This window comes from Budorcas taxicolor, chromosome 1, assembly GCF_023091745.1.
Source record: "Budorcas taxicolor isolate Tak-1 chromosome 1, Takin1.1, whole genome shotgun sequence".
Lineage (NCBI taxonomy): Eukaryota > Metazoa > Chordata > Mammalia > Artiodactyla > Bovidae > Budorcas > Budorcas taxicolor.
This window is the reverse complement of record NC_068910.1, coordinates 43669727-43693523: the sequence shown is the minus strand read 5'-3', so window position 1 is coordinate 43693523 and position 23797 is coordinate 43669727. Positions and strand designations below refer to the sequence as shown.

At 47.9% G+C, this 23797-nt stretch overlaps 2 protein-coding genes across 2 annotated transcripts; one reads left to right on the top strand and one right to left on the bottom strand.

Moving 5' to 3' along the window:
• Nucleotides 1-1651: 1651 nt before the first annotated feature.
• On the bottom strand, nucleotides 1652-11380 carry ARPC4 (actin related protein 2/3 complex subunit 4). Its single transcript, XM_052635787.1, has 6 exons — nucleotides 11309-11380; nucleotides 8709-8827; nucleotides 7413-7524; nucleotides 6019-6114; nucleotides 4884-5054; nucleotides 1652-2562 (listed from the first exon to the last, which is right to left on the bottom strand). Exons 1-6 carry the CDS (start codon nucleotides 11309-11311, stop codon nucleotides 2557-2559), a joined length of 507 nt encoding a protein of 168 aa, XP_052491747.1. The 5' UTR covers nucleotides 11312-11380; the 3' UTR covers nucleotides 1652-2556.
• A 343-nt stretch (nucleotides 11381-11723) lies between these two features.
• TADA3 (transcriptional adaptor 3) lies at nucleotides 11724-22144 on the top strand. Its single transcript, XM_052648364.1, has 10 exons — nucleotides 11724-11901; nucleotides 12158-12215; nucleotides 12922-13154; nucleotides 14503-14753; nucleotides 14879-14984; nucleotides 16369-16510; nucleotides 16602-16705; nucleotides 18247-18356; nucleotides 19515-19700; nucleotides 21612-22144. The coding sequence occupies exons 3-10, from the start codon at nucleotides 12948-12950 to the stop codon at nucleotides 21802-21804; spliced, it is 1299 nt and encodes a 432-aa protein (XP_052504324.1). The 5' UTR covers nucleotides 11724-11901; nucleotides 12158-12215; nucleotides 12922-12947; the 3' UTR covers nucleotides 21805-22144.
• Nucleotides 22145-23797: the final 1653 nt, after the last annotated feature.

Below are 23797 nucleotides of genomic sequence, written 5' to 3'. Positions count from 1 at the left end.
TTGGAGACCATCCAGTCTGTTCTGATCAGCCAGCAAATTTGGTTTTAGCTCTGAACTCTGGGGGATGGATCCACGACAAAGTAGAATTCTGGCTGGCTCACCCAGGCATTGCTGTCCTGTGAGGGTTGAGTGAGCAGCTGTCATACTCTACTGGATGTCCAGCCTCACCACACCTTCACGTGAGCAACAATCACTGCAAAGCTAGGCTAAGGCCGTGTGCCCCACAGAAGGGCACACCTAATTCTGCAAGACAGGAGGGGGAGGTCACAGAGGTAATGTCATAAAGGGGATGATAGCAGCCCAAGCTGTCCCCACCCCCAACCCCTCCTTCCTTTAAACAGTACCTTGTCCTATTTCAAGAGACCCCTTTTGGCCATATGGAAGATTCTTCAAAACTCAGCAAAGCCCAACCCTTCTCAAACTTTTCTTGGCCTCCTCTTTCATAAAGACACCCCGCTGTGGGCTCCCACTGACTTCCATTAGTGAGCGTGAAACACTTCAGTGCACCTCTTTATTTACATATGCAACACTTCCACTGGCCCCCAAGTCTCTCTGAGACAGGGATAATGTCACCCCCCAACAACCAGCACAATGGAAGTTACCAACAGCTTGGATACTGGGCTGGTGGAAAGATCAGTCATTGTTTATTCACTACTTGTAATGACAGGTACTGTGTCAGACTGACATTATCTCCACTTTATAGATTAAGAAACTGAGGCACAAAATATAAATAATTTACTCAAATTCATAATAGGACCCAAATGTAAGTTTTTGGGTTTTTTTACTTCACTTCAAGGTGTCACTAAGAGGATTTAATCCTGTCCAACAGAATTTTCTGCAATGATGGAAATATTTTATCTATGACCATGTGATGTGATAGGCATTAGTAGCATGTAAGTGTTGAGCACTGGTGGGACTGAGGCAATAAATTTGAAACTTTTTAACTGTAGTAATTTACATAGCCACATGTGGCTAGTGATCAGTATCACAGCATAGGTAAAGGCAGATGTCTTACATCTGAATTGCACCCTCTTGCTCACTAGCTGGGAGATTTGGGGCAAGCTGCTCTATCTCATGATACCTCAGGTTTCTTAGCCATGAAATGGGATTATTTCTGTTACATTCTAGCCCATATGAGCTCACTATGTGAAAAGGGTCAAAGCTCTATACAGGTAGAGAGCAGTTTCAGAAATGGGTGGAACCTGGACTGTAATGGGTCTCTCAGGTTAGGGTCCTCCAGCAGGGCTACTCGGAGAAGGCAATGGGCACCCCACTCCAGTACTCTTGCCTGGAAAATCCCATGGACAGAGGAGCCTGGTAGGCTGCAGTCCACGGGGTCGCAAAGAGTCGGGCACAACTGAGCGACTTCGCTTTCACTTTTCACTTTCATGCATTGGAGAAGGAAATGGCAACCCACTCCAGTATTCTTGCCTGGAGAATCCCAGGGACGGGGGTACCTGGTGGGCTGCCGTCTATGGGGTCGCCCAGAGTCGGACACGACTGAAGCGACTTAGCAGCAGCAGCAGGGCTACTGTCAGAGGCCAATCACAAGGCTGTCTCTGGTGGGGACCCCCAGGCCCAAGTGCCTGCCACATGGTCTTAAGGAACAGCTCCACCTCCTTTCATCACATATACACACAGAGCACAGACCTCATGCAGCCCCAGAGGGGCAAAAAGAGACTTTAATTAGGGGAGGGAGGATTCACCAGAATAAGAAAAGGTACAGCGAGCAAGGGAGCAGAGGAGCCAGAGCAGGCAGGAGGCCCTGGCAGGGACGCTCTGGAGGACTCACCTCTCCACCTCTAGCACAGGCACTGCACTGACAGACAAGGCGAAACAGCGACCCCTCCCAGCTGGGAGGGCACGAAGCGGCCCCTGAGGCTGAAGGCTGCTTCCAGGCCCCAGCTCCTAGGTGTGGCTGATGGCCACCAGTTCAGCCCTTGTCCCCAACCAGTGCTGGGTGGCCAACTGCAGGCAGGGCTCAGGAAGCTGGTAGAGGGTCCCCACCGCTTCTACTGAGCCTAAGGAGATAGGAGGACGAGGGAGAGGAACACAAGTCTGAAACCCCCCTCCCTCCCCACCTGGGATGGCTCCAGGGAGAAACAGTAGTCGCCTTTTGGCTCCAGGCCCGCCCAGACCCACAGCGACCAATAAGGTACAATCACTGGGACCAGTCACAGCCACTGGAGGTGGAGATTGTTTTTTTTTTTTTTTTTAAAAAAAAAAAAGACAAAAAGGTTACAGTCTCCTACAAGCACAGAGTTTTAAGTTTCAAGACGTTAAAAAAAAATCTGTCCCGGCTCAGGGGACTGAACATCAGAAGCCAGCCTGACCAGGCACATGTGGCCTCGGGGCAGGTCCACTGCTGCTTTGTGGCCCAGTGAGCAAGCACACCACCCCCCTCCCGCATCTAATGCCCACCCTGACCCAGCTCCCCTCCACTGCTGCTGCCACTGCCGTCGTCGCCGCTGCTGCTCTGGGAAGTTAACTCCAGGACGACTTCACAGAGACACGGGGGATCCTGAGGGGGAAGGCCACGAGATCCAGCCAGGTGGTTTAAAACTGTTAAGAGAACCAAGAGGCGGTGAATGATAGTTATTACTGTATCCTGGCAGGCCTGTTCTGGGGAGGGGGGCTGATCTGTGAGCTGTAGCTATACTCACATTTCTGTGGGGCAGGACTGGGTCTCAGGAAACCCCGTGGACACGCGCTAGTTGCTCCCAAATCAGCAGGCACTGACCGTAAAACTTAGCATTAGACAAGGCAAAAAAATTACGGGCCCTTCCACAGCTCCCCTTGGCTTTGCCGTGGAGACAGCCAAAAAGCCTTGTCACAGTACCTTGCTTGCTGAACTGAGGTTGCCTTCTGTAGAAATGGGGGCTCATGTGCAAATGCCTGGGGATTCAGAAAGGGACCCAGGAGCTGGTGCTTTGCGTCAAGCTCTGAGGGGTCTGCCAAGCAGGATAGGCCCTGGACATGCTTTGTGCCCTCAAATATCCCCCATAGTGCCCAGACCCGCCCTGGACATTTTACAGACCAGACGCTGTGGACTACTGGCCCACTTGCTGAACTCCAGCCCAAAAATGAGCACTGTCTGGCTCACAGTGGTTCAAAGATTATGAACTAGTTGCTATGAATATGAATTAGACAACCTTAAAAACACAGAAGACACTGCACACTGAGATTCTTTTGATGAAGCCAGAGGGCTGGAGCTGTGCAGTGGTGACCCACCTAGGGTAAGGCATGTGATCCCTAGGTCCCCACACAACCCACCTCACTCATGAACATAATGGCCTGAGCCTTCCATGCACCTGACTGTGTCATCCCTGCCAGATGCCATGATACTATCTCAGATCTTTGAGTCAGAAAAACTAACTGAGTCCTGGCTCCTTCACTTACTTACTGGCTGAGGCACTTGAAATATGTGACAACTTCGAGAGCCTGGCTGATACATCCATGAAATGAGGATAAAGATTCAAAGATTGTTTTAGGTGTTAAATGAGATATTGCCAATACTTGGCTTTTTGGATGTTTCTTTTGGCAGTGCCATGCGGCATGTGCAATCTTGGTTCCCTGATCAGGGCTGGAACCCGTGCCCCTGCATTGGAAGTGCAGGGTCTTAACCAGTGGACCACACGGGAAGTCTTTTTTTTTCCCCCCCTGAGATACTCATATGTGCTTTTTCAGCTGTATTACTATAGAAATGCAATTAGTGTAACAACTAAATGACTACTGAATGAATGAACCAAATACTAAATTGGGACAAAAACTATTTTTCATTTTCTTCAGTTGAATTTAGAGGCCTCCCCGTGCCCTGGCCACATAACCTTCGTGCTATAATACAGGGAGAGTTCACTATGTACCAAGTGATATGCTTTATACACATTTCCTCATTTCATATTCAACTACATTGAAAAGGTATATATTAATTAACGGTCTCATTTCAGGGTCGAGGAAACTTGAGGCTTAGTCAAGAAGTTCTGTAAGATGCCTGAGGAGGCAGTGGACCCGGATGCAAAGGTGGTCTGACTCCACCATCTCTGTGACCTGAACAAGCGTGCTCCCCTGGGTGCACAGCACAGCTACTCTATACACTGGCTGCCCTCAGTATAATTAAAGCCCAGGGGAAGTGGGTTTAATTTCCATTTTTAGGAGCCTGAGCTCCTTCTGGGCTGGACCTGTATGCACTGGTAGGAGTAAACACTAATTCTACCATCTAGGGATCATAATCAATTCTGAGTGGAACATGTCAACAAACCAAAGACTGTTTGGAAAAAGAAAAAAAAAAAGGCGGCACGCTGTGAATGTCTAAAAAAGAACTGTGTCATCAGTTCATTAATGTAAACAATCTGTCCTCCTCAGAGGGCGGCAGTGCTTTCTGTCAGGAAGGCACAAACAACTGAAGAGGGATCTGTAGGACTTAAGCCATGAAAATGATGGAAAACAGAGTGAAGAAATCGTGACTTTAAGCCTGAGAAACAGACGCTGAAGGAAACTATTCGAGTCTGTTTGAGAAGTGGAATTACACTATGATTAACCGCCCTATATTCCCAGAAAATTCACATGTGGCTTTAACTTGACTCACTCGGGGATGGAACTAGATACACGCAAGGACTCTATATATTCTGAGACGTAGAAATGAACGACTAAGAGAGGCACTGCCCAGGGCCCTGGAGATGCTCTATAGCTCTCCAAGATGAACCTCAGGCCCTTCCCACACCAAGGCATGGGGCTGACCTGCTGCCCACCAGAGTTCCTAGAGGCCTCAGAAAATATTTACACACAGTTGGCACCATTTCCCCAACAGATGCTAAGTTCTCAGCACAACCTTTATTTAGGTCTTTCTACTTCTGAAAGGAAACCAAGAAGGCCACTCCACTTACATTCTTGAGGAACTCCTCAGCCACAATGCGTGCACGGGCATTGACAGACAGCTTCATCTCACTAATTTCTTTGTCAATTTCCTCCATGAAGTGGATCACAAAGTCCACCAACTTGTGCTTATACATCTGTTCTGTGTGGAAGTTGGTGATCAGAAAGCTGATGTCATACCCCTAGGGAAGGAAGACAGTGGAGAGGAGGGAGAGAATCAACATCCTCGGGCACTTCACTGGCCAGCCCTCTATGTCACTCAGCCACATGCTTCCAGCTGACCTTCTCCCAAGTGACACACCCTTCAGGCAGCAGCCCATCTGCTCTGGTGGCGGTGTGTATGCTGGATCCAAGGAACTAAGAGGTGGATCAACTGATCCCAATTGAGAATTTTGTCTGGCAGACTCTCTGTGGTATAAACAGTTGTGTTCAGAATGAATCAAGGGAGAGTGAAAGGACTTTAAATCTTGTTACAGAAGAATCTCATCAAACAACAGGAACATTTAGTCCAGAGAGAAAAGAAGATGCTGTGGGAGGAGGTGGTATTGAGGTTTTTAACTATGGTTTTTCACTTTTTCAGACTGTGTGTAGAAGAGCAATTTTATTTATTCTTGGTAGCCCTGGAGGTTAGATCTAGGAACAGGAGAGATTTTAGCTCAGGATGAGGGTGAGTTTGGCCAACAACTAATGTGTCTGACAATGGTGTCCGCTGCTCTGCATGGTAGTTGCTTAGTCACTGACTGGCAGGGAGTTGAGCAGGCAGAGAATCTGTAGTGAGCGCTCAAGTACAAAGTCAGGCAACAAGTGACCCCATATCAACTGTGGCCTTGAGAGACTGACTCAATTGGTGACAGAGTTTAGAATTCTGATTCATCATGCCCTTTCTGCCACTACACTATAAGCTCTGGGAAGGTGAGCAATGCACCTCATCTTTTTTTGCCTTTTCCACAGCTGAGACAGACTCAACCTCCTAAGCTGATTCCCCTTATTCTTACTCCAGCCGAAATGAAGACCAACTCTCAACTCAGGCTGTGGGTGCCCTACAGTGTGGGGAGCAAGCAATCCCAGTTTTAGAAACAATCCCAGGCCACTGACAGTGGACTCAGTAGTGGAATTCTGGGTATTACCAACACATGGATCACATACCTCCACTGGTTTCCTTCGGAGGATAAAGAAGTTCTCTGCTCGCATCATCATGAAGCGCATGAACTTGTGACATAGAATCTTCTCGATTTCATCAGCCTGGTAAGAACAAAGAAGAAATGTGTTTCCCTAAAGTCATTCCCTAAAGGCCAACAGAAATTTGTAGCCTGGTCTTCGGAGCCCAATTTCCCCCATGCTCGCTGGAGACACTGGGGTTGGGTATTGAAGTCTGAATCATGAATAACTGGTAGCCAGCTAAAAGGAAGGTCCACTACATTAGAGCCCTCCAACTTAATGGGGCATTATCATGATCTTGCCTTTACCCATTCCAGAAAGGTAACTCTGACAAACCCAAATCTTATTTTTTTTTTAACTTAAAAACACATTGTGGCTACATCGTGTGGCATGCAGGATCTTAGTTCCCAGACCAGGGATCAAACCCAAGTCCCCTGTAGTAGAAGCCCAGAATCTTAACCACTGAACCACTAGGGAAGTCCTGGCAAGCCCCAATTTTTTATCCAATCCTTCCAGAATCCATATCTATATTCAAATCTGCTCTTTCCAGTCTCATTTCACTAATGCTACATCTTCCAGTCAGTGATACACATTATGAAGTATATCAGATAACCTTAGATGGTCTCCACTTTAGTAACAATGAACATCAAACAATTCCCAAAGTTTTTCCCGAATGAACTCTCAACATTTCTGATGAAAGAATTCTGTATTACGGGCTGGCAAGACCTTAACAGCCCCCAATATTTATTCATCTCCCCTTTTAACAAAGAGCAGGTACTAGGGACAGAGTTTTCTGGAAGGAAAAGTCTTAATTCTGCTTTATTTTCAATGTGCTTGTATTTTAGTGTTGTCCTCAATTTGGCAAGGCATATTATTTTTCTTTTTATGGTAAATTTAAGTAAAAAAAAAAAAAAGTTAATTGAAAGATAATATTAAGTAAAGAAGTAGCCAAGTGGTCCATAAACACGGAAGAAACGATGGGGGTAGTGGGAATGTCAGACATTTGTGAAACAATGAAGAAACATGAAACTACACTTCATTTTCTTACCCTAAATCTCATTTTGGAGTTTATGGCTATCAAACTGATACCATTACTACTTGTTTGTCTGAACTGAACTTATTCTTCACTCATTAGGAAGAGTTTTATGACCTGACACCAAACTGGCCCACAGCCCTGGCTGCTACATTACCTGCTGTCTAATCCAGAGCAAGCCTAGACGATAAGGCTGATTTCCCTTTATTCTACTGATCTGGTAGGTTTAGCAAATCATTTCCTGGAAAGAGAACCTGGGTTTCTTTGCACCCTGAATCTGGCATGATGACCTCTTACATAGGGGATCCCTGGCCTCCCCAGGGAGGCAGGGGCTCTAGGGTGAGCTCACCTGTTTCACAGCAATGCTGACCCTGACAGAGTTGATGGAACCTTCAATCAGAACCTTTTCTTTTTCATTCCTGCTGATGGTCACGGGTTGTAGCAGGAGCTCTTTGCTACTCCTGAGAACACAAAATGACAGAGGTACTATAAAAGAACAGAATGGTCAGGGAGACTCCATGGCAGGTTCTAGAATCACTATCTGGGACCACAGAGTCCAAGGAATGAGACTCACAAGCAGGGGTGCTCCAAGATGGGGGCCAGAGAGCATGTTCTCCAGCAGAAAGAGCACAGGCTCTGGAGTCAGGGTGAAAGGTTCTGAAATTCAGCTTCCTTTGTTACTTCCATTGGGCAAGTTACCCTGTTGGAATTTCAACTTCCTCATTTGGAAACAGATCAACAAGGGTCAAGTGTGTAACAGTGAGCCTGGCACATTGTAGGAGCTTTACAAATGACAGCTCCTATTTTCATAACTATAGGCAAACCCATATACTGTTTAGGGAATGAGAGCCTGCCTTAGAGATAAGGACAAGCTAAAATCAAACAGTTTGGCCTCCTTTAATAATCAAAATTATGACCCCTCTCAACTCAGTTTCCATTTTGATGCCTCTGGATCCCTCAGACGGTAGTTAATTGTATTGGTGGTGTCTGTTAGCTATTATCCTTTAAAATGCCTAGTGGAAACCGTATACATTAAGTAGCATAATAGGGCACATTTTAACATCATGTCAGCTTTCTTACATTCAAATCATATCAATTTACTGTGGTAACAATCCTTATCTCAGTTGTATATGTACCAGATTAAACATCAAAGGGGAAAAAGAAAAACTTTTTTACAAAACATAAATCAGATAAAATAATCCAAAGTATAGAATATTTGTAGTAGGGGATGGGAGTCCAGCTGTTTATTTGTTTTTTGAGGGGAGGGATCCTTGATCTTCAAATTTGAGAAGAGCAGAGATGGCATCTCAGATAATTCAGTTCTCAAGTCTTCTCCTTAAATTGCTAGAGGGTTCAGTACCTCCTTGGGAGATATTTCCCAAATGGCCCTATGTTGAAAAGTCACAACTTGTGTCAAGCAAATCTTGGCTCCAGAGTAGCTTCTCCCCTGAGTTTTGTCCTGTCAACCCACTGAGACCCAATTTTCTGAATTTCAAATTGGGAACCATCATTTACCCGGCAGCAAGACAAAAAATGTGAATTGTAGTTGTTCTGACAACTCCAGGATGGAAGTTCACGGCCCTCTCCGATAACAGTCCTCTCTGGGTGCTACATCCATCACCCCCTACCCCCTTTCCTCCCATACCTGACTTCTACTTCCGGTTTGTTGTGTCGTTCCACGACCTGGGAGGAGAAATTCTCCAAGCAGAGGGCAGCCTGCAGTGTGGCCCGCACGGCACTCAGGTAGGGGCGGAGAGTGGCAGTCTGGAGGAAAACCCCAAGGGACAATCAAAATCTGTCTCACAAAATCCGCTGATCCCATAGTCCAGCTACACAGGAGCCAGGCAGTACTGAGGTCCTTGGCTCTCAGACACTGCAGTGAACAGAACAGACTAGGCCTTCAAGATGTCTTTCATTTTAAGACTAGAACAGTGGTTCTCAAAAGGGGACTGTTTTGCCTACCAGGGGACATATGGCAATGGCAAGACATTCTTCATTTTCACAACTGAGGTTGGGTAGGAGTTATTGGCACTGAATAGACAGAAGTCAGGGATACTGCTACATAGCTTACAATGTACAACAGAATTATTCAGCCCCAAATAGTGCTGAAGTTGAGAAACTCTGGTCTAGAGGCACACAGGTGAATAACTGTCTTCAATCTGCCCTTTGAGTCAACAAATGTATGTATCTATAGTGTGCCAGGCACACAAGGGGTTGAGAATTCAATGACTAAGACCATTTCTACCCTTAAATAGTTCAACCAGGTCAGGGAGACAGACAGTAACTATGATACAATGCATAAAATGTGAAATAGTTAAGATTTACAAATCATATTTGCAGAAGAAACTGGTTTTGATTTGAAGATGGAAATAGGATTAGGATTTCACAATGATAAAAACAAACATGATATTCCTGGTAGAGGAAATGGCATCTAGCAACAAAGGACTATCTTCAATTCCCTGTATTAGCTAAAAGTTCTTTCTCACCCCAGGCCTTCACACATGCCAAACCATCTATCTTGCAGGGTTTTCTCCCCCTTCTTTGCCTAAGTCATCCTTTAGATCTTGGCTTATTCAGAGAAGGCCTCTTCTTTCCTCAGAGGTCATTCTTGATTTCCCTTTTCATAGCACTTATAATTTACAATGATACACCCTTCAAATAACTCCAAGAAAAGTAATTTTCTCCTTTACTAAACTGAAAGCTCCATGGTTAACAGACCGTATCTATTCTATTCAAATTTACATACCCTGCAACTTGCTCACTCAGGACCTTTCCTATTCACCATCTTACTCAGTTTCTGTACAATAAGTGAATGAATGAAAAATAACAAGATTAGAGTATCAAATAGGGGCATTAAAGTAGTAATGAGTAGTACAATGTTGCCAGGAGGCATTGCTTTAGATTTAATGGATGAGGTTGCAGATGGGGTCCAGAGATTCATGAGGAATCTCAAATGCTAGGCTACTGAGTTTAGCTCTTCTGTTAAAAGTGGTAAGCAACTTCTGGGGCTTTCTGAGGAGGAAGTTACACAACTACAGCTGCATGGAGACTTTGTGGAGAATGGATTGGAGGAGAGGGAAGTGACAGAGCCAGCAAAGAAGGTTATTTAAGTAGGGCAATAAGAGCCTGGCCTGGGGCAATGAGGGACAAGCAAGATTGTATCTGTCAAAGTTCATAGCAAATCTGAAAAAGGTACATTTTAGGTGGTCAACCCTACGACGTCTGCCCTTTCACAAATGGAGTAAGCACCTTCTTGTGTAATACTTCAATAAGTATGATGTTTAAAAAAATCAAGAGGCATCCCCTCAGTTTAACAGCAACAAAAGAATATCCCAGGTTTCTAGCTGAGGTAAGAAAACACAGAGCAAGAATAAGGAATACAAGAGAACAAGCAAATTTAGGGAGAGGTGAGTTTTAATCCAGACGTCTAATTTCAAGGTGTCTTCAAGATATCCAGGTAAACCTTGAAAGAGAGCTAGGAAGGCAGATTTAGGAGTCATCATAAATTATATGGTCATGAAGACCTGTACATTAAATAGGTATCGACAGGAAGAAGATAAAGAAGGGGAAGGCAGTGACCCAAACTCTCAATTGACGTTAAGAAACACCCACAATGATCAAAAGGGACGACTTCCTGAAAGGCAAAGGTCAGCGGCATCAGAGCTTAACATTCCATATTAAGGCTGATACGGTTGAATTCTGACCAGGAAGGGGTCTGCGTGGAGGCAGCAAAAGAGAGATCCTTCAGTGAGGTAAAAGTAAGAGCTGGTGGCAACATGAGGAGTGGGAAAAGGAAGTATGGAGGCTTCCCTCAGAGAACTGTGGGATCAAGCAAGCGAGAAAGAAAAGAGTTTATTTAGTGAACGTCTACTCTGGGTAGGGAGGTATCCCTACTACATGCCTCAGCGGCCCTACTACGGACTATAAGGTGTACTACGTGCCTTCGAGGCGCTACCACAAACCGAGGAGGAGCCACTTCCGGCTTCTTTCTTGCCTCAGTATCCCCCACCAGCTTCAAAGGACAGAATAGGAAGCCTCAAAGCCTGCTTCTTACGAAGGCGTCCCCCGCTCGCCCCTTCCTCACCTCAGCCCCTGCCCCGCCCTCTTTCTCCCAGCCTCAGGGTACCCCCGCACCCCTAGCATCCCTCGGCCCAGGGCCTCTCCGCCCCAAAGTCGCATCTCCCCCAGACCCAGAGCCTAGAGGCAGAAGACGGGGGTCCCTGGCCCGAGGCCCGGCTCTCTCACCATCGCGGGCGCTGGCTGGGCCGGAAAGCGGAAGTGCGGAAGTGGCCCGCCCCGCGACGCCTGCCCTTTCTCCAGAAGCGCAGCCGCAGTCTCCGCCCGGACGTCCGGACTGTACCATCTGTGTTCCGAGCGGGGGAGGGGGAGGCTAAGAACATTTGGTCCCTCGTAAGTTTTCCCGTTAGGACTGTCTTAGTAGCTTTAGGCTTCTGTAGCTTAAAATCACTACTCAAGATTCTCCCGTTCCCCATGGAGCTCTTGCTTGTGACTTTGGCTTTCTCGTCTTTTTTCCGCCGCCTTCCCTCATAGTCATGCAATGGTGCAGCCCGACCTCAGGTTGGCACCATATTAGGGCAAGGCAAGGCGGAGGAGCCTTTCGATCCTTCCGGTTCTGCGCCCCCATCCTATCTTCAGGCCCCTCCTACCTGCAGCCTTTGGGGCTCGGCGACACTAACTGCCGGGCCGAAAACCTGGCTGCCGAGCCCCTCCCTCCAGCGCCGGGCTGTTCCCTAGGGTACGCCCGTGGCATACCTTCTGCACCCCACCTGCAGAGGGCTAGCTCGCTGCCCGCAACCCTCCCCCACCAAAAGACTGGGGTTGGTACTCGCGTCTTCCCGCCCCCTTGTCAACTGCAGGGGGCCCTCACATAGCCAGTTCCGGGGCGGTTGCTCTCACCGGCCGGAACTCTCCGCCCCTCCCGCGGCCCCGGGGCCGCTGGAGGCAGCAAGGAGGAGGTAGAGGGGGCGGGGGCCGCGATAGGGTGTCCTTAGAGAACTGGGACCCTGAAGGCGGGACATTGGGGCGATCATGGGTGGGGCCAGCCATTAACCAGCCCCACTTTTCCTGTGCCAGGCACTGAACTGAGCTCTTGACTGGCATCAACTCTAAATCCTCAGAACATCCCAGGGAGGTAGGTACCATTATTACCCCATTTTACAGATTCAGACTTAAGGGAAAACAGATTCAGCCTTCTTTTGTCCCCATTTTACGCATGGAAAAACCGACTCAGAATTAATTAACATGTTCAGGGCTACATAGACATTGGTCAAGCCTGGGCTTGAATCCAGGTATATCTGGCTGTCCAGAGATCCAGGTATCTCTTTACTATGTGGGGCAAAGAGAAGGGGCAGAGGTGGGGAGGGGTGAGACAAGAAGAGGCTGGGAGGCACGAAGAACATTAGCCTAAGTGCCGGATGCTTGGAACTCTGGGCTCAGCAGAACCCAGGAAGAGTGGAAGTGAAGGGAAGAGCATCAGAAAGACAAGCATAGTAGTGTAGTATATCATGGCAGCTAGTTGAACAAATTCAGAACTACCTGGATTCATGTTGGTAAGCTTGGACCTGCTGCATGCTTACAAAGTCTGTTTCCTCGTCTGTAAGATGAGGATGAGCATGGTCCCTGCTCTTGGGGTTGAGTGAGGAATTCAGTGAGTAGCCAGTAAAATGTCTGCCCCTCACTTGGCACACAGTAGGTGCTGTGAGAATAGTAGCTAAGCCATCATCCTTGTCAGTAGGGTGCTGAAGCCTGACTCTCCCCGAAGCTGTCGGTGGATGGAAGGGGCCCTTGGACTTTTCTAGTGCCACTTTTACCCCCATCAATGGTCCTTTCCTCTCCAGCTCCACAGGGTCCCCTATCCTGAGCCATGAGTGAGCTGAAGGACTGCCCCTTGCAGTTCCACGACTTCAAGTCAGTGGACCACCTGAAGGTCTGTCCTCGCTACACAGCGGTGTTGGCCCGCTCTGAGGATGACGGCATCGGTATCGAGGAGCTGGACACTCTGCAGCTGGAGCTTGAGACCCTGCTTTCCTCTGCCAGCCGACGCCTGCGGGTGCTTGAGGCTGAAACCCAGGTTATACCCTACAGAGGGGACATCACTACATGGATGTCACTACAGTCCACTACAGGGATGGACTATGACAAGTTATGGGATGTGTCACTGAGTTAGCCTCAGCTGCTGAGGCCCAGGTTACAGGATCTCAGGGTTTGAAGAGAGAGACCCAAACATTGCTTGTGTGACACATAAAATATGCAAGAATGTGCATGATCCTTCTAAAATGTGAGATTTCTTATTCACTAAGCATCTAGGGACCCCCCCCCCCCCCCGACTCCTCACAATGTTCTGAGTCTGTAGAGTTAATTAGGACAATTCCAGCCTTTGGGGAGTGTGCCAACTAAAGGAAAGGGAGGTCAGACACGTATCAGGTGAATTGCTGTTCTGGTTAGGAGTACTGGGGGAACTGGAATGGGAGGCCTGGATTTGAATCCTGCAGTTTCTGAGTTGTGTGACGTTGCAAAACTTACTGCCTGCTTCTGCAGATCAGTCCTCCATCTGAAAAGTGGGCTAGATAATAGGATCTACCCTCAGCTTTTGTGAGAATTAAGAGATTTTTTGCAAAGGCTCAGCCCAACGTCTGACACTTAAGTAAGCATGTCAAATGTTATTTATTGGTCTGACTCTCATTATTTCTATTTATGGCATAAACATCCTCTGAGCCCTGTGTGCCAGGTGCTCTGCCAGAACTTGGGGACCAGAGATGGCTGAGATGAACTTCCTGGTCCCCAATAGCTTATAATCCTGTTGAAGAGATTAGGTACTCCATTTATTCTAGTTATGACCAGATGACATGATTGGGCCTAGGGATGCAAGGTACCAGAGACTCCTATAGAAAGAAGATGACATTTTAACTGAACCTCATAAGATGAATAAAATTAACTTGTGGTCCCTGGGAACCCATGGAAGCTTTTCGAGTGGGGCTGTAGCACACAGCATCTAAGAAGCTAGATAGCTGATACAGAAAAGGCTTCCTAGTCATGGTGACATTTGAAGTGAAGGTTTGCTGGGAGGCATGCGTGCCTTCAATAGAAAGTTATTGCCAGCATATTTTCCTCGGGCTATCATGCACTGCGTTGTCATCTACCTGTTAGACCTGCTAAACACTGTGTGACCAGGTTGGGCGCTGCAGAGGTGAATCAATACAGATAAGTGAATGGAATGATGACAAGTATATGAAAAAGTCTTGTGAGATGGGCACAGAAAAGGAGCTGATTTTTGCAGTATGAGTAGAAGTTTGGTAGATGAAAAGAGGAAGGGGAGAGACTTAGGGCCTTCTTGAGTTCCAGATCCTAATTTTTCATGGGGAGATGGAGTTGTCCTTTGTCTTCCCTTCTCATCCTCAGTGACAGTCTTTGAATTTCAGATCCTCACTGACTGGCAGGATAAGAAAGGTGACCGACGATTCCTGAAGCTGGGTCGAGACCATGAGCTTGGAGCTCCCCCCAAACATGGGAAGCCCAAGAAGCAGAAACTGGAAGGGAAGGCGGGACATGGGCCTGGCCCTGGCCCTGGGCGACCCAAATCCAAAAACCTTCAGCCCAAGATCCAGGAATATGAATTCACTGATGACCCAATTGATGTGCCACGTATCCCCAAGAATGACGCCCCCAACAGGTTCTGGGCCCGGGAACACAGATGGGCCTTAGGATTTGGGCACTGGAGGCTGTGGAGAGGCCTGGGGCTGAGGCTGGTTGGGCAGGGGGCAGGGGGCACCCCCTCAGGCTCTGCTTTCCCTGCAGATTCTGGGCTTCAGTGGAGCCATACTGTGCTGATATCACCAGTGAGGAAGTGCGCACGCTAGAGGAGCTACTGAAACCCCCAGAAGATGAGGCTGAACATTACAAGGTGAAGACCCTAGGCATGATGAGACAAGATGGAAACATCTTGGACATGATGGAGAACAAGAGCGCTCAGAGATGCCTCACAATTAACAGAGCTATATATCATCTTCCTTTTTCTCTCTCCCCAGCCTCCTGACGGTTCCATTAACTCACTTAGACACCCAGGTTCTAGCTTTCAGCTTCCTCCCTTCTACCCTGCTACGTCCTAAGGCATCTTCTTCAGTGCGGTCCTCCCTTTGTCTCTGTCATCCCTTTTGCTTTGGCTCAAAAATTCATCAGCTTTTCCCTTTACAGCCTCTTAACACTTTGCCTCTAGAGGGATTCTCTTCTCTCCTTTTTTTATTGGATGCACCAGGTGGCATGTGGGATCTTAGTTCTCTGACCAGGGATCGATCCTGCACTCCTTGCAGTAGAAGTGAGCAGTCTTCACCACTGAACTGCCATGGAAGTTCCTCTCTCTCTTTTTTATTTTTTTAATGTGTAGAAGTTTTTTTATTTTTAGTTTTTATGATGAAAATAAAAGAGGTTCCGTTAAAGGAAATGTAGAAAATACAGAAAAATGTTGGAGGGGAATTCTCCCATAGGTCCGCTATCATGATCAGAGGTGCTTATAACAGCCTTGTGTGGCTCCCATTGCCCACAGACTCAGGTCCAAGCCTCAGTCCTTGGTAGCACAGTGTCCTTGGCCACGCCACCTCTTTACTGCTATTATTTGCCAGCCCCACCAAGCACCTTACCCTCACTCCAGGCTCACACGAGGTCCTTTCTGGTCTCTGGGCCTCTGTACATGCCAATCTTCCCTTGGCAAACTAACACCCTTCAAGTCCCTTATTGCACGTTACCTGCACCAAAATGGTTTTGCAGGTTTTCCAGCAGAAGGTTGGTCTGTCTGTTGCACTGCCACAACCCCTTAACCTACTCTGTCACTCCACTTGTTTGAGTTTTTAAAAAACTTATTTGAAAAGGTAATCTATACGGGCAGTCACAAGTTCAAGCAGTGCATAAGCCTATTTCTCTCATTTCTGACCTGAAGGCCTGTAGTTCTCTCGAGAGATAATAGCTCTCAACTGAAATTGTCTGTGTACACACACCATTCTGCACCTTACATCATGGAAATTTTCCTGTATTGCCTTCTGTGTGTTTTAGTTGTTTATGTACCTGGCTTCTCTACTAAACTGTGAGTGTAGAGATTTTTATCTCCTGTATCTCTTCTCACCTGAGGCTCAGGCCTCAGCCCTGGACTAGATACTTGGGAGACAGATAAATGAAGGAAGGAGGGTGAACGAAGAGCCTGTTGGCACTTCCAAGTGCACAAAGAGACCCTGCCACACCCCAGGCATCGCTGGCTGTATTTATCTCTTTGGGGCTGGGTGGGATGTCTCCCACAGATCCCGCCCCTGGGGAAGCACTACTCCCAGCGCTGGGCACAGGAGGACCTGCTGGAGGAGCAGAAGGACGGGGCCCGGGCAGCAGCTGTGGCTGACAAGAAGAAAGGCCTCTTGGGGCCCCTGACCGAACTGGACACTAAAGGTAAGTCCCTCACCTCCCTGCCCACCCCAAGCTAGGACTTGAGTTCCCAGAACTTCAGCCCATGAGTCTACCATGTCTCTGCCCAATTCAGATGTGGATGCCCTGCTGAAGAAGTCTGAGGCCCAGCATGAGCAGCCAGAAGACGGGTGTCCCTTTGGTGCCCTGACACAGCGTCTGCTGCAGGCCTTGGTGGAGGTGAGTACCCCCAATGCAAAACAGAAACCACTATCACTCTGTTTCAGTGTTTGTTTATTGAAGTATATTATATATTTAGAAAGGTACATAGGTCATAAATGTACAGCTTGATCGATTTTCACAAATGAGCAGCCTTGTACAACTAGTCCCAAGATCACAAAATAAAACATCATCAGTATCCTTGAAGGCCCTCTCATGCCCCTCGCAGTGTTTAACCTCCCCCACCTCCAGGGTAGCCACTACTCCACAGTTACTTTTGTGGAGCATTAGTGAAAGGCCCTGTGCAAAGGGCTTTCTACACATCCTCTTGTTAAAGGCAGATAGTGGTTAACCCCACATTACACCGAACAAGGTTGAGGCTCAAAAAAGGGAACTGTTCGCTTGACATCACACAGCTAATAAGCGGAAGCAGGTTTCAAACACCAGGTTCAGGTGCCCTTTCTTTATGCCCACTGGCTATCCCAAGGCATGTCTCTTCACCTATGAGCCTCAGTTTTCCCTCTGGCTCAAACACAATAGCCTCTTTCTCTCCCATGTAGCATTCTGGGCACATGTTCCAGATCAGTGGAGGTTGGGGGAGATCTCTGTTCCATACCATCAGACAGGGACCCCAGGTTTGCTGGCTTTTTAGTTGTTTAAAAAAATGTATATATGTATTTTGGGCTGTGCTGGGTCTTTGTTACTGCTTAGGTTTTTCTCTAGTTGTGGCGATCAGGGGCTACTCTCTAGTTGGGGTGCTCGGGCTTGTAATTGCAGTGGCTTCTTTTGTTGTGGAGCAGGGGCTCTGGGGTGCACAGGCTCAGTAGTTGCAGCTCCCAGGCTCTAGAGCACAGGCTCAGTAGTTGTGGTGCCCAGGCTTAGTTGCTCTGCAGCATGTGGGATCTTCCTGGTTCAGGGATCAAACCTATGTCTCCTGCATTCCACTGAGCCACCAGGGAAGCCCACTTTGCTGTTGTAAACATGCGCTCTGCACAGGGTCACTCCAGATGTGACTGGCACTCCAGCCCACAGAAAAAGAGCAAGGAGGAGTGTGTGAAGATCCCGCTGGCTATGGCTCTTATCTCTTCTAATCACTTTCCATTGGAGAGTATTTGTCACATGACCACCCCGACCACAGTGGCGGCTGGGAAGTGGGGTTCATCTGGGCAGCCATTAGCCCAGCTCCTGTGGAGGAAAGGCAAGAATGGCTTTCGGACAGCCAGCAACCTCTGCTATGGTACAGCCCCTGTGCTCAGTACCGTGTGCCTAGCACAGCCCCTGGTGCACTGCAAATGCTTAACGAGCCCTAGTTCTTCTCATTACTGCTGTTGAATGTTACCATCACTCTTCTGTGCTCCCTTTTGTATCAGTACAAAAACAAGAATTTATAAAATGATCAAAGCTTTTTGGAGCCAGTTTGGGAAGACTTCCCAGAGTGGGTGGAATGCGAAGAAGAAAAGATTATTTCTGGTATGTGAAGACTGTCCATGTAGGTCAGAGGGAAGCAGGAAATGGTAATACTACATCTCTTTCTTCCTCTGACCATCTCTGTGCTCTTCTAGGAAAATATTATTTCCCCCATGGAGGACTCTCCTATTCCAGACATGTCTGGAAAAGAATCGGGGGCGGATGGGGCAAGCACCTCTCCCCGCAATCAGAACAAGCCCTTCAGGTGAGTGACATCGTGTCCACACTCCACAGTCTGGCCTCTGCTTCTGTTGACTTCTGTCAATCCCAACGTGGGGTGGTCTTTATATTCATAGAGAGACCGAGGACATTTTGATAAAGTCCAATAGAAGTCAGATGTGCATGCTGGCCCAGCACTTCCACATACACAGACTTAGTTCAGGGTTTTCGTTATGGCCCTGTTCTCACTGTAAACCTAAATATCCAACTGGAGGGGACTGGCCGGCTAACTCGTTGTAACTCCGTATGATGAAATAACTTGTAATTATCAATCATATTAGAGAAATATAATTAATTGATATGAAAAGATGGGATCAGTAGAGTGATAAGTGGAAAACATCAGTTGTAGCACAATATGAACAATACGACCCTATTTTTACTTAAGATATATTTAAATGTGTGCACATAGTGGGTAAGAAGTTAAAATAATACATAATAAAAGTGGGAAGAGGGACTTCCTGGGTTGTCCAGTGGTTAAGACTCCACATTACCAATGCAGGGGGTGCGAGTTCAATCCCTGGTCAGAGAACTAAGGTCCCACAGGGCCATGAGGTATAGCCAAAAGATTTTAAAAAAAAGTGAGACTAATATGTAACACAATCTAGAATACGTATAGTGTTTATATAATATGTGTGTTAGTCACTCAGTTGTGCCCGACTCTTTGCGACCCCATGGACTGCAATCCACCAGGTTCCTCTGTCCATGAGATTTTCCAGGCAAGGATACTGGAGTGGGTTGCCATTTCCTTCTCCAGGGGATCTTCCCAACCCAGGGATCGAACCCAGGTCTCCTGCACTGCAGGCAAATTCTTTACCGACTGAGCTACAAGGGAAGCCTTAACATAAAATACATATTTATGTATATACCACATGGAAAGAAAATGGTAAGTAATAATAACAGATAACATAATAATAACTCTCTCTAGGTTGTTAGCATTATAGGTTTTCCTGTATTTTATATTACATAATATATTGATATCTGTTGCTTGTGTCTGAAACAAGATCAGATGTGTCTGTCTCTGTATTTTGATATGTAGATAGACAGAGAGGGTGTCCCAAAGAGAAGGGAAGGTGTTTGCTAGCTTGGGTGCCTCAGAGGGGCCCCCACGGGCTGGCCTTGAGCTGAGCACTGCCCTCCCCTGCAGCGTGCCGCATACCAAGTCCCTGGAGAGCCGCATTAAGGAGGAGCTGATCGCCCAGGGCCTGCTGGAGTCTGAGGACCGCCCTGCAGAGGACTCAGAGGATGAGGTTCTGGCGGAGCTGCGCAAGCGGCAGGCTGAGCTGAAGGCGCTCAGTGCCCACAACCGCACCAAGAAGCACGACCTGCTGAGGTGAGTGTGGACGGGAGGCCTCGGCCACAATGGTCCCCTTCTGGGAGCTTGACGACAGGCTTTCCAAACCTGGCAGGGCCTCTGAAGACCTGAGGAGCTTTGAAAAAAGAAATCATTGCTGGGCACCACCCCACTGGTTATATCTCAAACAGTCTAATTCCACTGACTAGAGCTGAGGCATCTGTGAGTTATTTATTTACCTCAAACTGTGGTAAAAACAAATAACACAAAATTTTACCCTCTAAACCATTTTTAAGTGTACAGTTTAGTAGTGTTAATTATACTCACATTGTTGTGTGGCTTATTTTTTAATTCTCTCCATGCTGATTTTCTTTTTCTCCCAAAGTGTGCTTTTTTTTTAAAATTCTTGACCTTTGTTTTTGGTGCCAAAACTCAGGATTGAACCAGGGACCTTTTGTTTCGCCCAGGTTTTATAGTGAAAATTTCATACATGCAGAAAATCTGACGGACTAGCACAGTAAACACCAATATACTCTCTACCTCAGATTAGCAACTGTTAACATTTAGTTGGGCATCTGTGATTATCAGCCTCTCACCAGGAATTGACCAGTGTTGAAGTGCAATGTCACTCATTTTGTATTCATTCCCATACCTCTTGCCCTGCATCGGTCACAAGGATGCAGGTGGTAACCAGAGGGAGATCACGGGAGGCACTGCCATTTTATTGGGGAGATAGACAAATAGCCCAACTAAGTCTCCTTGCTTCTGGTGGGTGCTGTGTCTTCACCTCACAGAGCCCCAACAGAGCAGGGCACGCTCATCCATTTGGTCAGGTTGCCTATCTCTTAGACCTGGTGCTGTGGGTTAGGAGGAGAGGCAGGGCAAAGGGCTTATGGTCATTGCATGAGTGGTTGGCAAAGACACGCACCAGTAGGAATGAAAGTTGCTGACGAGTTGCTGGGGTATTTGAGGATGCGGGTGTACTGAGTGTCTACCATGTACCATGGGTTTTATGTCTGCCCTCTTACTTAATCTCCACTACAGCCCAGAGAGTAGCTGGTAGTTTTCCCTGTGCACCAAATGAGGAAATAAAGGCCCAGCGAAATGAGTGCTCTGCCGAAGGCCACACAGCCAGCAAACAGCCAAGCTGTGACTCAAGCCCAAGGCTGAGTCCAAAGCCTCATTCTAGTTCCCTCTCAAGGGCAAGAAGAGGAAAATACAGATGAAAGAGTACAGAGGAAGGGAGGGCAAGGGCAGAGCGGGGGAGAAAGAGAAGTAGGGCTGTGCAGATGTGGAAGTCAGGGGCAGTGAAGGAACTAGCTTGGCTGTCAGAAGGCCCGCATGTACCCCTCAGTCCTGCATGGACAGGCTGCAAGGCATCTCCTGCCCCAAGCAGCAGCTTCCCCTTCTGAAAAATCAACAGGTTAGACTATGGATTTCTTTAGTGACCTTCCAGCTCCACCATCAATTGAGTTGATAGGTCAGGTTCTGTTCAGAGGCATCAGTTGGGCGTCTCACTCGCCTCCTGTAGACTCAGGCTGCCTGGACCCTTAGGTGGCTCTGGAGTTTGGATGCTGAAGCAAGCAGGTCTTCTGCTGGCACCAGGGCACCTTTTAAAGATAGTGGGAGCCAGCCTGCCTCGATTCAGATCTCCTGTTCACTAGTTGCGGGATCCTGGGGCATTTCTTACCCTCCTTGAGCCTCAGTTCCCTCACTGGTAACAAGAATAATAGTAGTACCTACCTCACAAGGTTGTTACGAGGATTAATTGAACTACTGTTTTTGAAGAGGCAGTACTTGGCACAGGGCACACCTAAGTGTGGCTCAGTAACTGCTTTTTGGTATGGAAAGGCCCACGGTCCCTGGGTAGCAGACGGGCTCAGTCTGGAAGAGGGAGGAGCCCCTGCCATGGTGGGCTTCCCACAGCTTCTGGTTGGCTGGTCCCCATAGGCTGGCGAAGGAGGAGGTGAGTCGGCAGGAGCTGAGGCAGCGGGTCCGCATGGCAGACAATGAGGTCATGGATGCCTTCCGCAAGATCATGGCTGCCCGGCAGAAGAAACGGACCCCCACCAAGAAGGAGAAAGATCAGGCCTGGAAGACTCTGAAGGAGCGCGAGAGCATCCTGAAGCTGCTGGACGGGTAGCTCTCACCCCTGCTCAGGCTGCCTTCCCCTGGCCTGGGACGGGAGGCCCGCTTCCTTCGGGCTTCCAGAAGTTTGGCCTGTGGCTGCGTAGCTAGTGTCAAATGGCAGCAGTCTCTAGAGGCTGGGCCCTTCCCTGACATGTTCTGGCGAAACTCTGTACAGCCAGGACATGAGAGGCCCTGCTGGGCTGGCCTGGGGCCCAGACTCTGCTTGGTCCCCCAGATGGGGGGGGGGCTTCATTTTTGGGTCATCCTCACCCCCACCCTCCCTACCCCTTTCACCCTCAAGGACTTCTCCCTTGTGGTTTTGTAAAGTGCAGACCTAAGAATAAAGTGACTGAAACATGGTTTTTTTAAAAAGTATCCAGAATCTCTGCATGTCTGTTACTGTGGGGTAGAAAGGAACTGGTGTGAGTGGCAGAGTTGACTAGGGCATGCTCGATGGCTGTCAGCCTGTGGCCACTCACCCAGGTCATTCATTCAGGGAGAACTTTCTGAAGATATCTGTGGCCACAGGTAACAACATCTCAGCTCCAGGTGGTTTGACAAGAAGGACATTGTGTTAGCTAGGGGTCTGGTGTTCCGGGGGCAGGGTGGCATCCACCAGGGTTGACCAAAGGGCCAGGGATCTCCACTCTCCCATGGTGTCAGCTTTTGCCTGAAGTAGGTTCCCTTCCTGCTGTGCAGTGGCAGCCAGTAGCAGCTGATGGAGGCCAAATGCTTCCTTATTTCTGTCTAGCACAAGAGGGCAGGAAGGCACCAGCTGGCTTCCACAGCCCACCCCAAAGAATAAGAAGCCTTTCTCAGACACCCTTAGGTCTCACCAGCCCAATCTTGGTCCTACATGCCCATTCCTGAACAAGCCACTAGCAAGGGATGACTCTAATGGGTTTAGACCACTCTCCATGAGAAAGGAGTCTGCTTCCCCACTAAACCTAAGGCAGTGGGGAGACGGTAGAACAGATGAATAAACACTTGTTTCTGTCTCCAACTGTTCCTAAACTGTGGTGTCAGAGAGTCAGAGAATATTTTGCAATTTACTGTGGGAAGATTGAGATCCACATGGAGGCGGGGTGGGGAGGTGCGGGGGGCAGAGATTCCCTGAGGAAGTGACCTATGAACTGAGCATTAAAGGAGGATGGCCAGGATGGCCAACATTCTTATACGGCCAACACGTCTCCTGTTAGAGAACTGCCTTTTTCCCATTCCACCTAGCTCTGTGGGCTGTTAAAAGAGGGTGGACACATGACACCAGCATGGCCAATCTCAGTCTGCCATCCCTCTAGCCACAATGATTGGTCCAAAGAGTGGGCAAATGAGCCAAGCTGGGCCAATCAGAGGCCTTCCGTAAGACTGCTCTATGGATGATGAAAGAAAGGAGGACTTCTCTTTTGAGTGAAAAACCACAGAATATAAGCTTGAACCACCCAGTAACCCATTTTCCGGCCACATGGAAAAGTCTGCCTGAGAATACAGCCAATTTAGGAAGCAGAGCCAGGAGATGGAAGACAGAGCTCTCGAATGATATGGCTGATGCCCTGAATCCTCCACTGGAGTTCAGTTATATTCGCCCACAAATGTTTATTTCGGCTTACGCTAGTCTACTTTGGAGCTTTGTCATTTGTCAACTAGAAAAGATGTGACTAATAAAAGTGTATTTTGGCAAAAAGAAGGGCGGTGTGCTGTCCTGAGAGAAAGGACAGCGTGAGGGAGGCTCTGCCTCCTGCTATGTGGCAGTGGAGGGCCGGGGGAGGTGCTGCTGCAGCTTTTCAGTGATTCACTGCCCTGCGGTTCTGTACAGCCTTCTCAGAGAGAAACACCCACACTTAATTTCTAAAATTAAGTGCTCAATAAATTCGGCCTTGTATAAGGCACTGCTAAACTTTTTAAGCTACTGAATCTTCTCAAACATCCCTCATGTAGGTACTAATAATACCCCAGTCACAGATGAGGAAACTTAAGTCTTAGGAATTGATACACCTTGCCTGCTCAAG

Excerpts from the sequence above, each read along its gene's own strand:
- ARPC4 (XM_052635787.1), bottom strand. Across the intron at positions 6,115-7,412 it reads TCAGCATTGCTGTGAAACAG|GCTGATGAAATCGAGAAGAT; the intron begins GTGAGCTCACCC and ends TGTTCTTACCAG. Across the intron at positions 5,055-6,018 it reads TCCGAAGGAAACCAGTGGAG|GGGTATGACATCAGCTTTCT; the intron begins GTATGTGATCCA and ends TTCCTTCCCTAG.
- TADA3 (XM_052648364.1), top strand. The coding sequence starts at position 12,948 with ATGAGTGAGCTGAAGGACTGCCCCTTGCAGTTCCACGACTTCAAGTCA. Across the intron at positions 14,754-14,878 it reads AAGAATGACGCCCCCAACAG|ATTCTGGGCTTCAGTGGAGC; the intron begins GTTCTGGGCCCG and ends CTTTCCCTGCAG. Across the intron at positions 14,985-16,368 it reads ATGAGGCTGAACATTACAAG|ATCCCGCCCCTGGGGAAGCA; the intron begins GTGAAGACCCTA and ends TGTCTCCCACAG.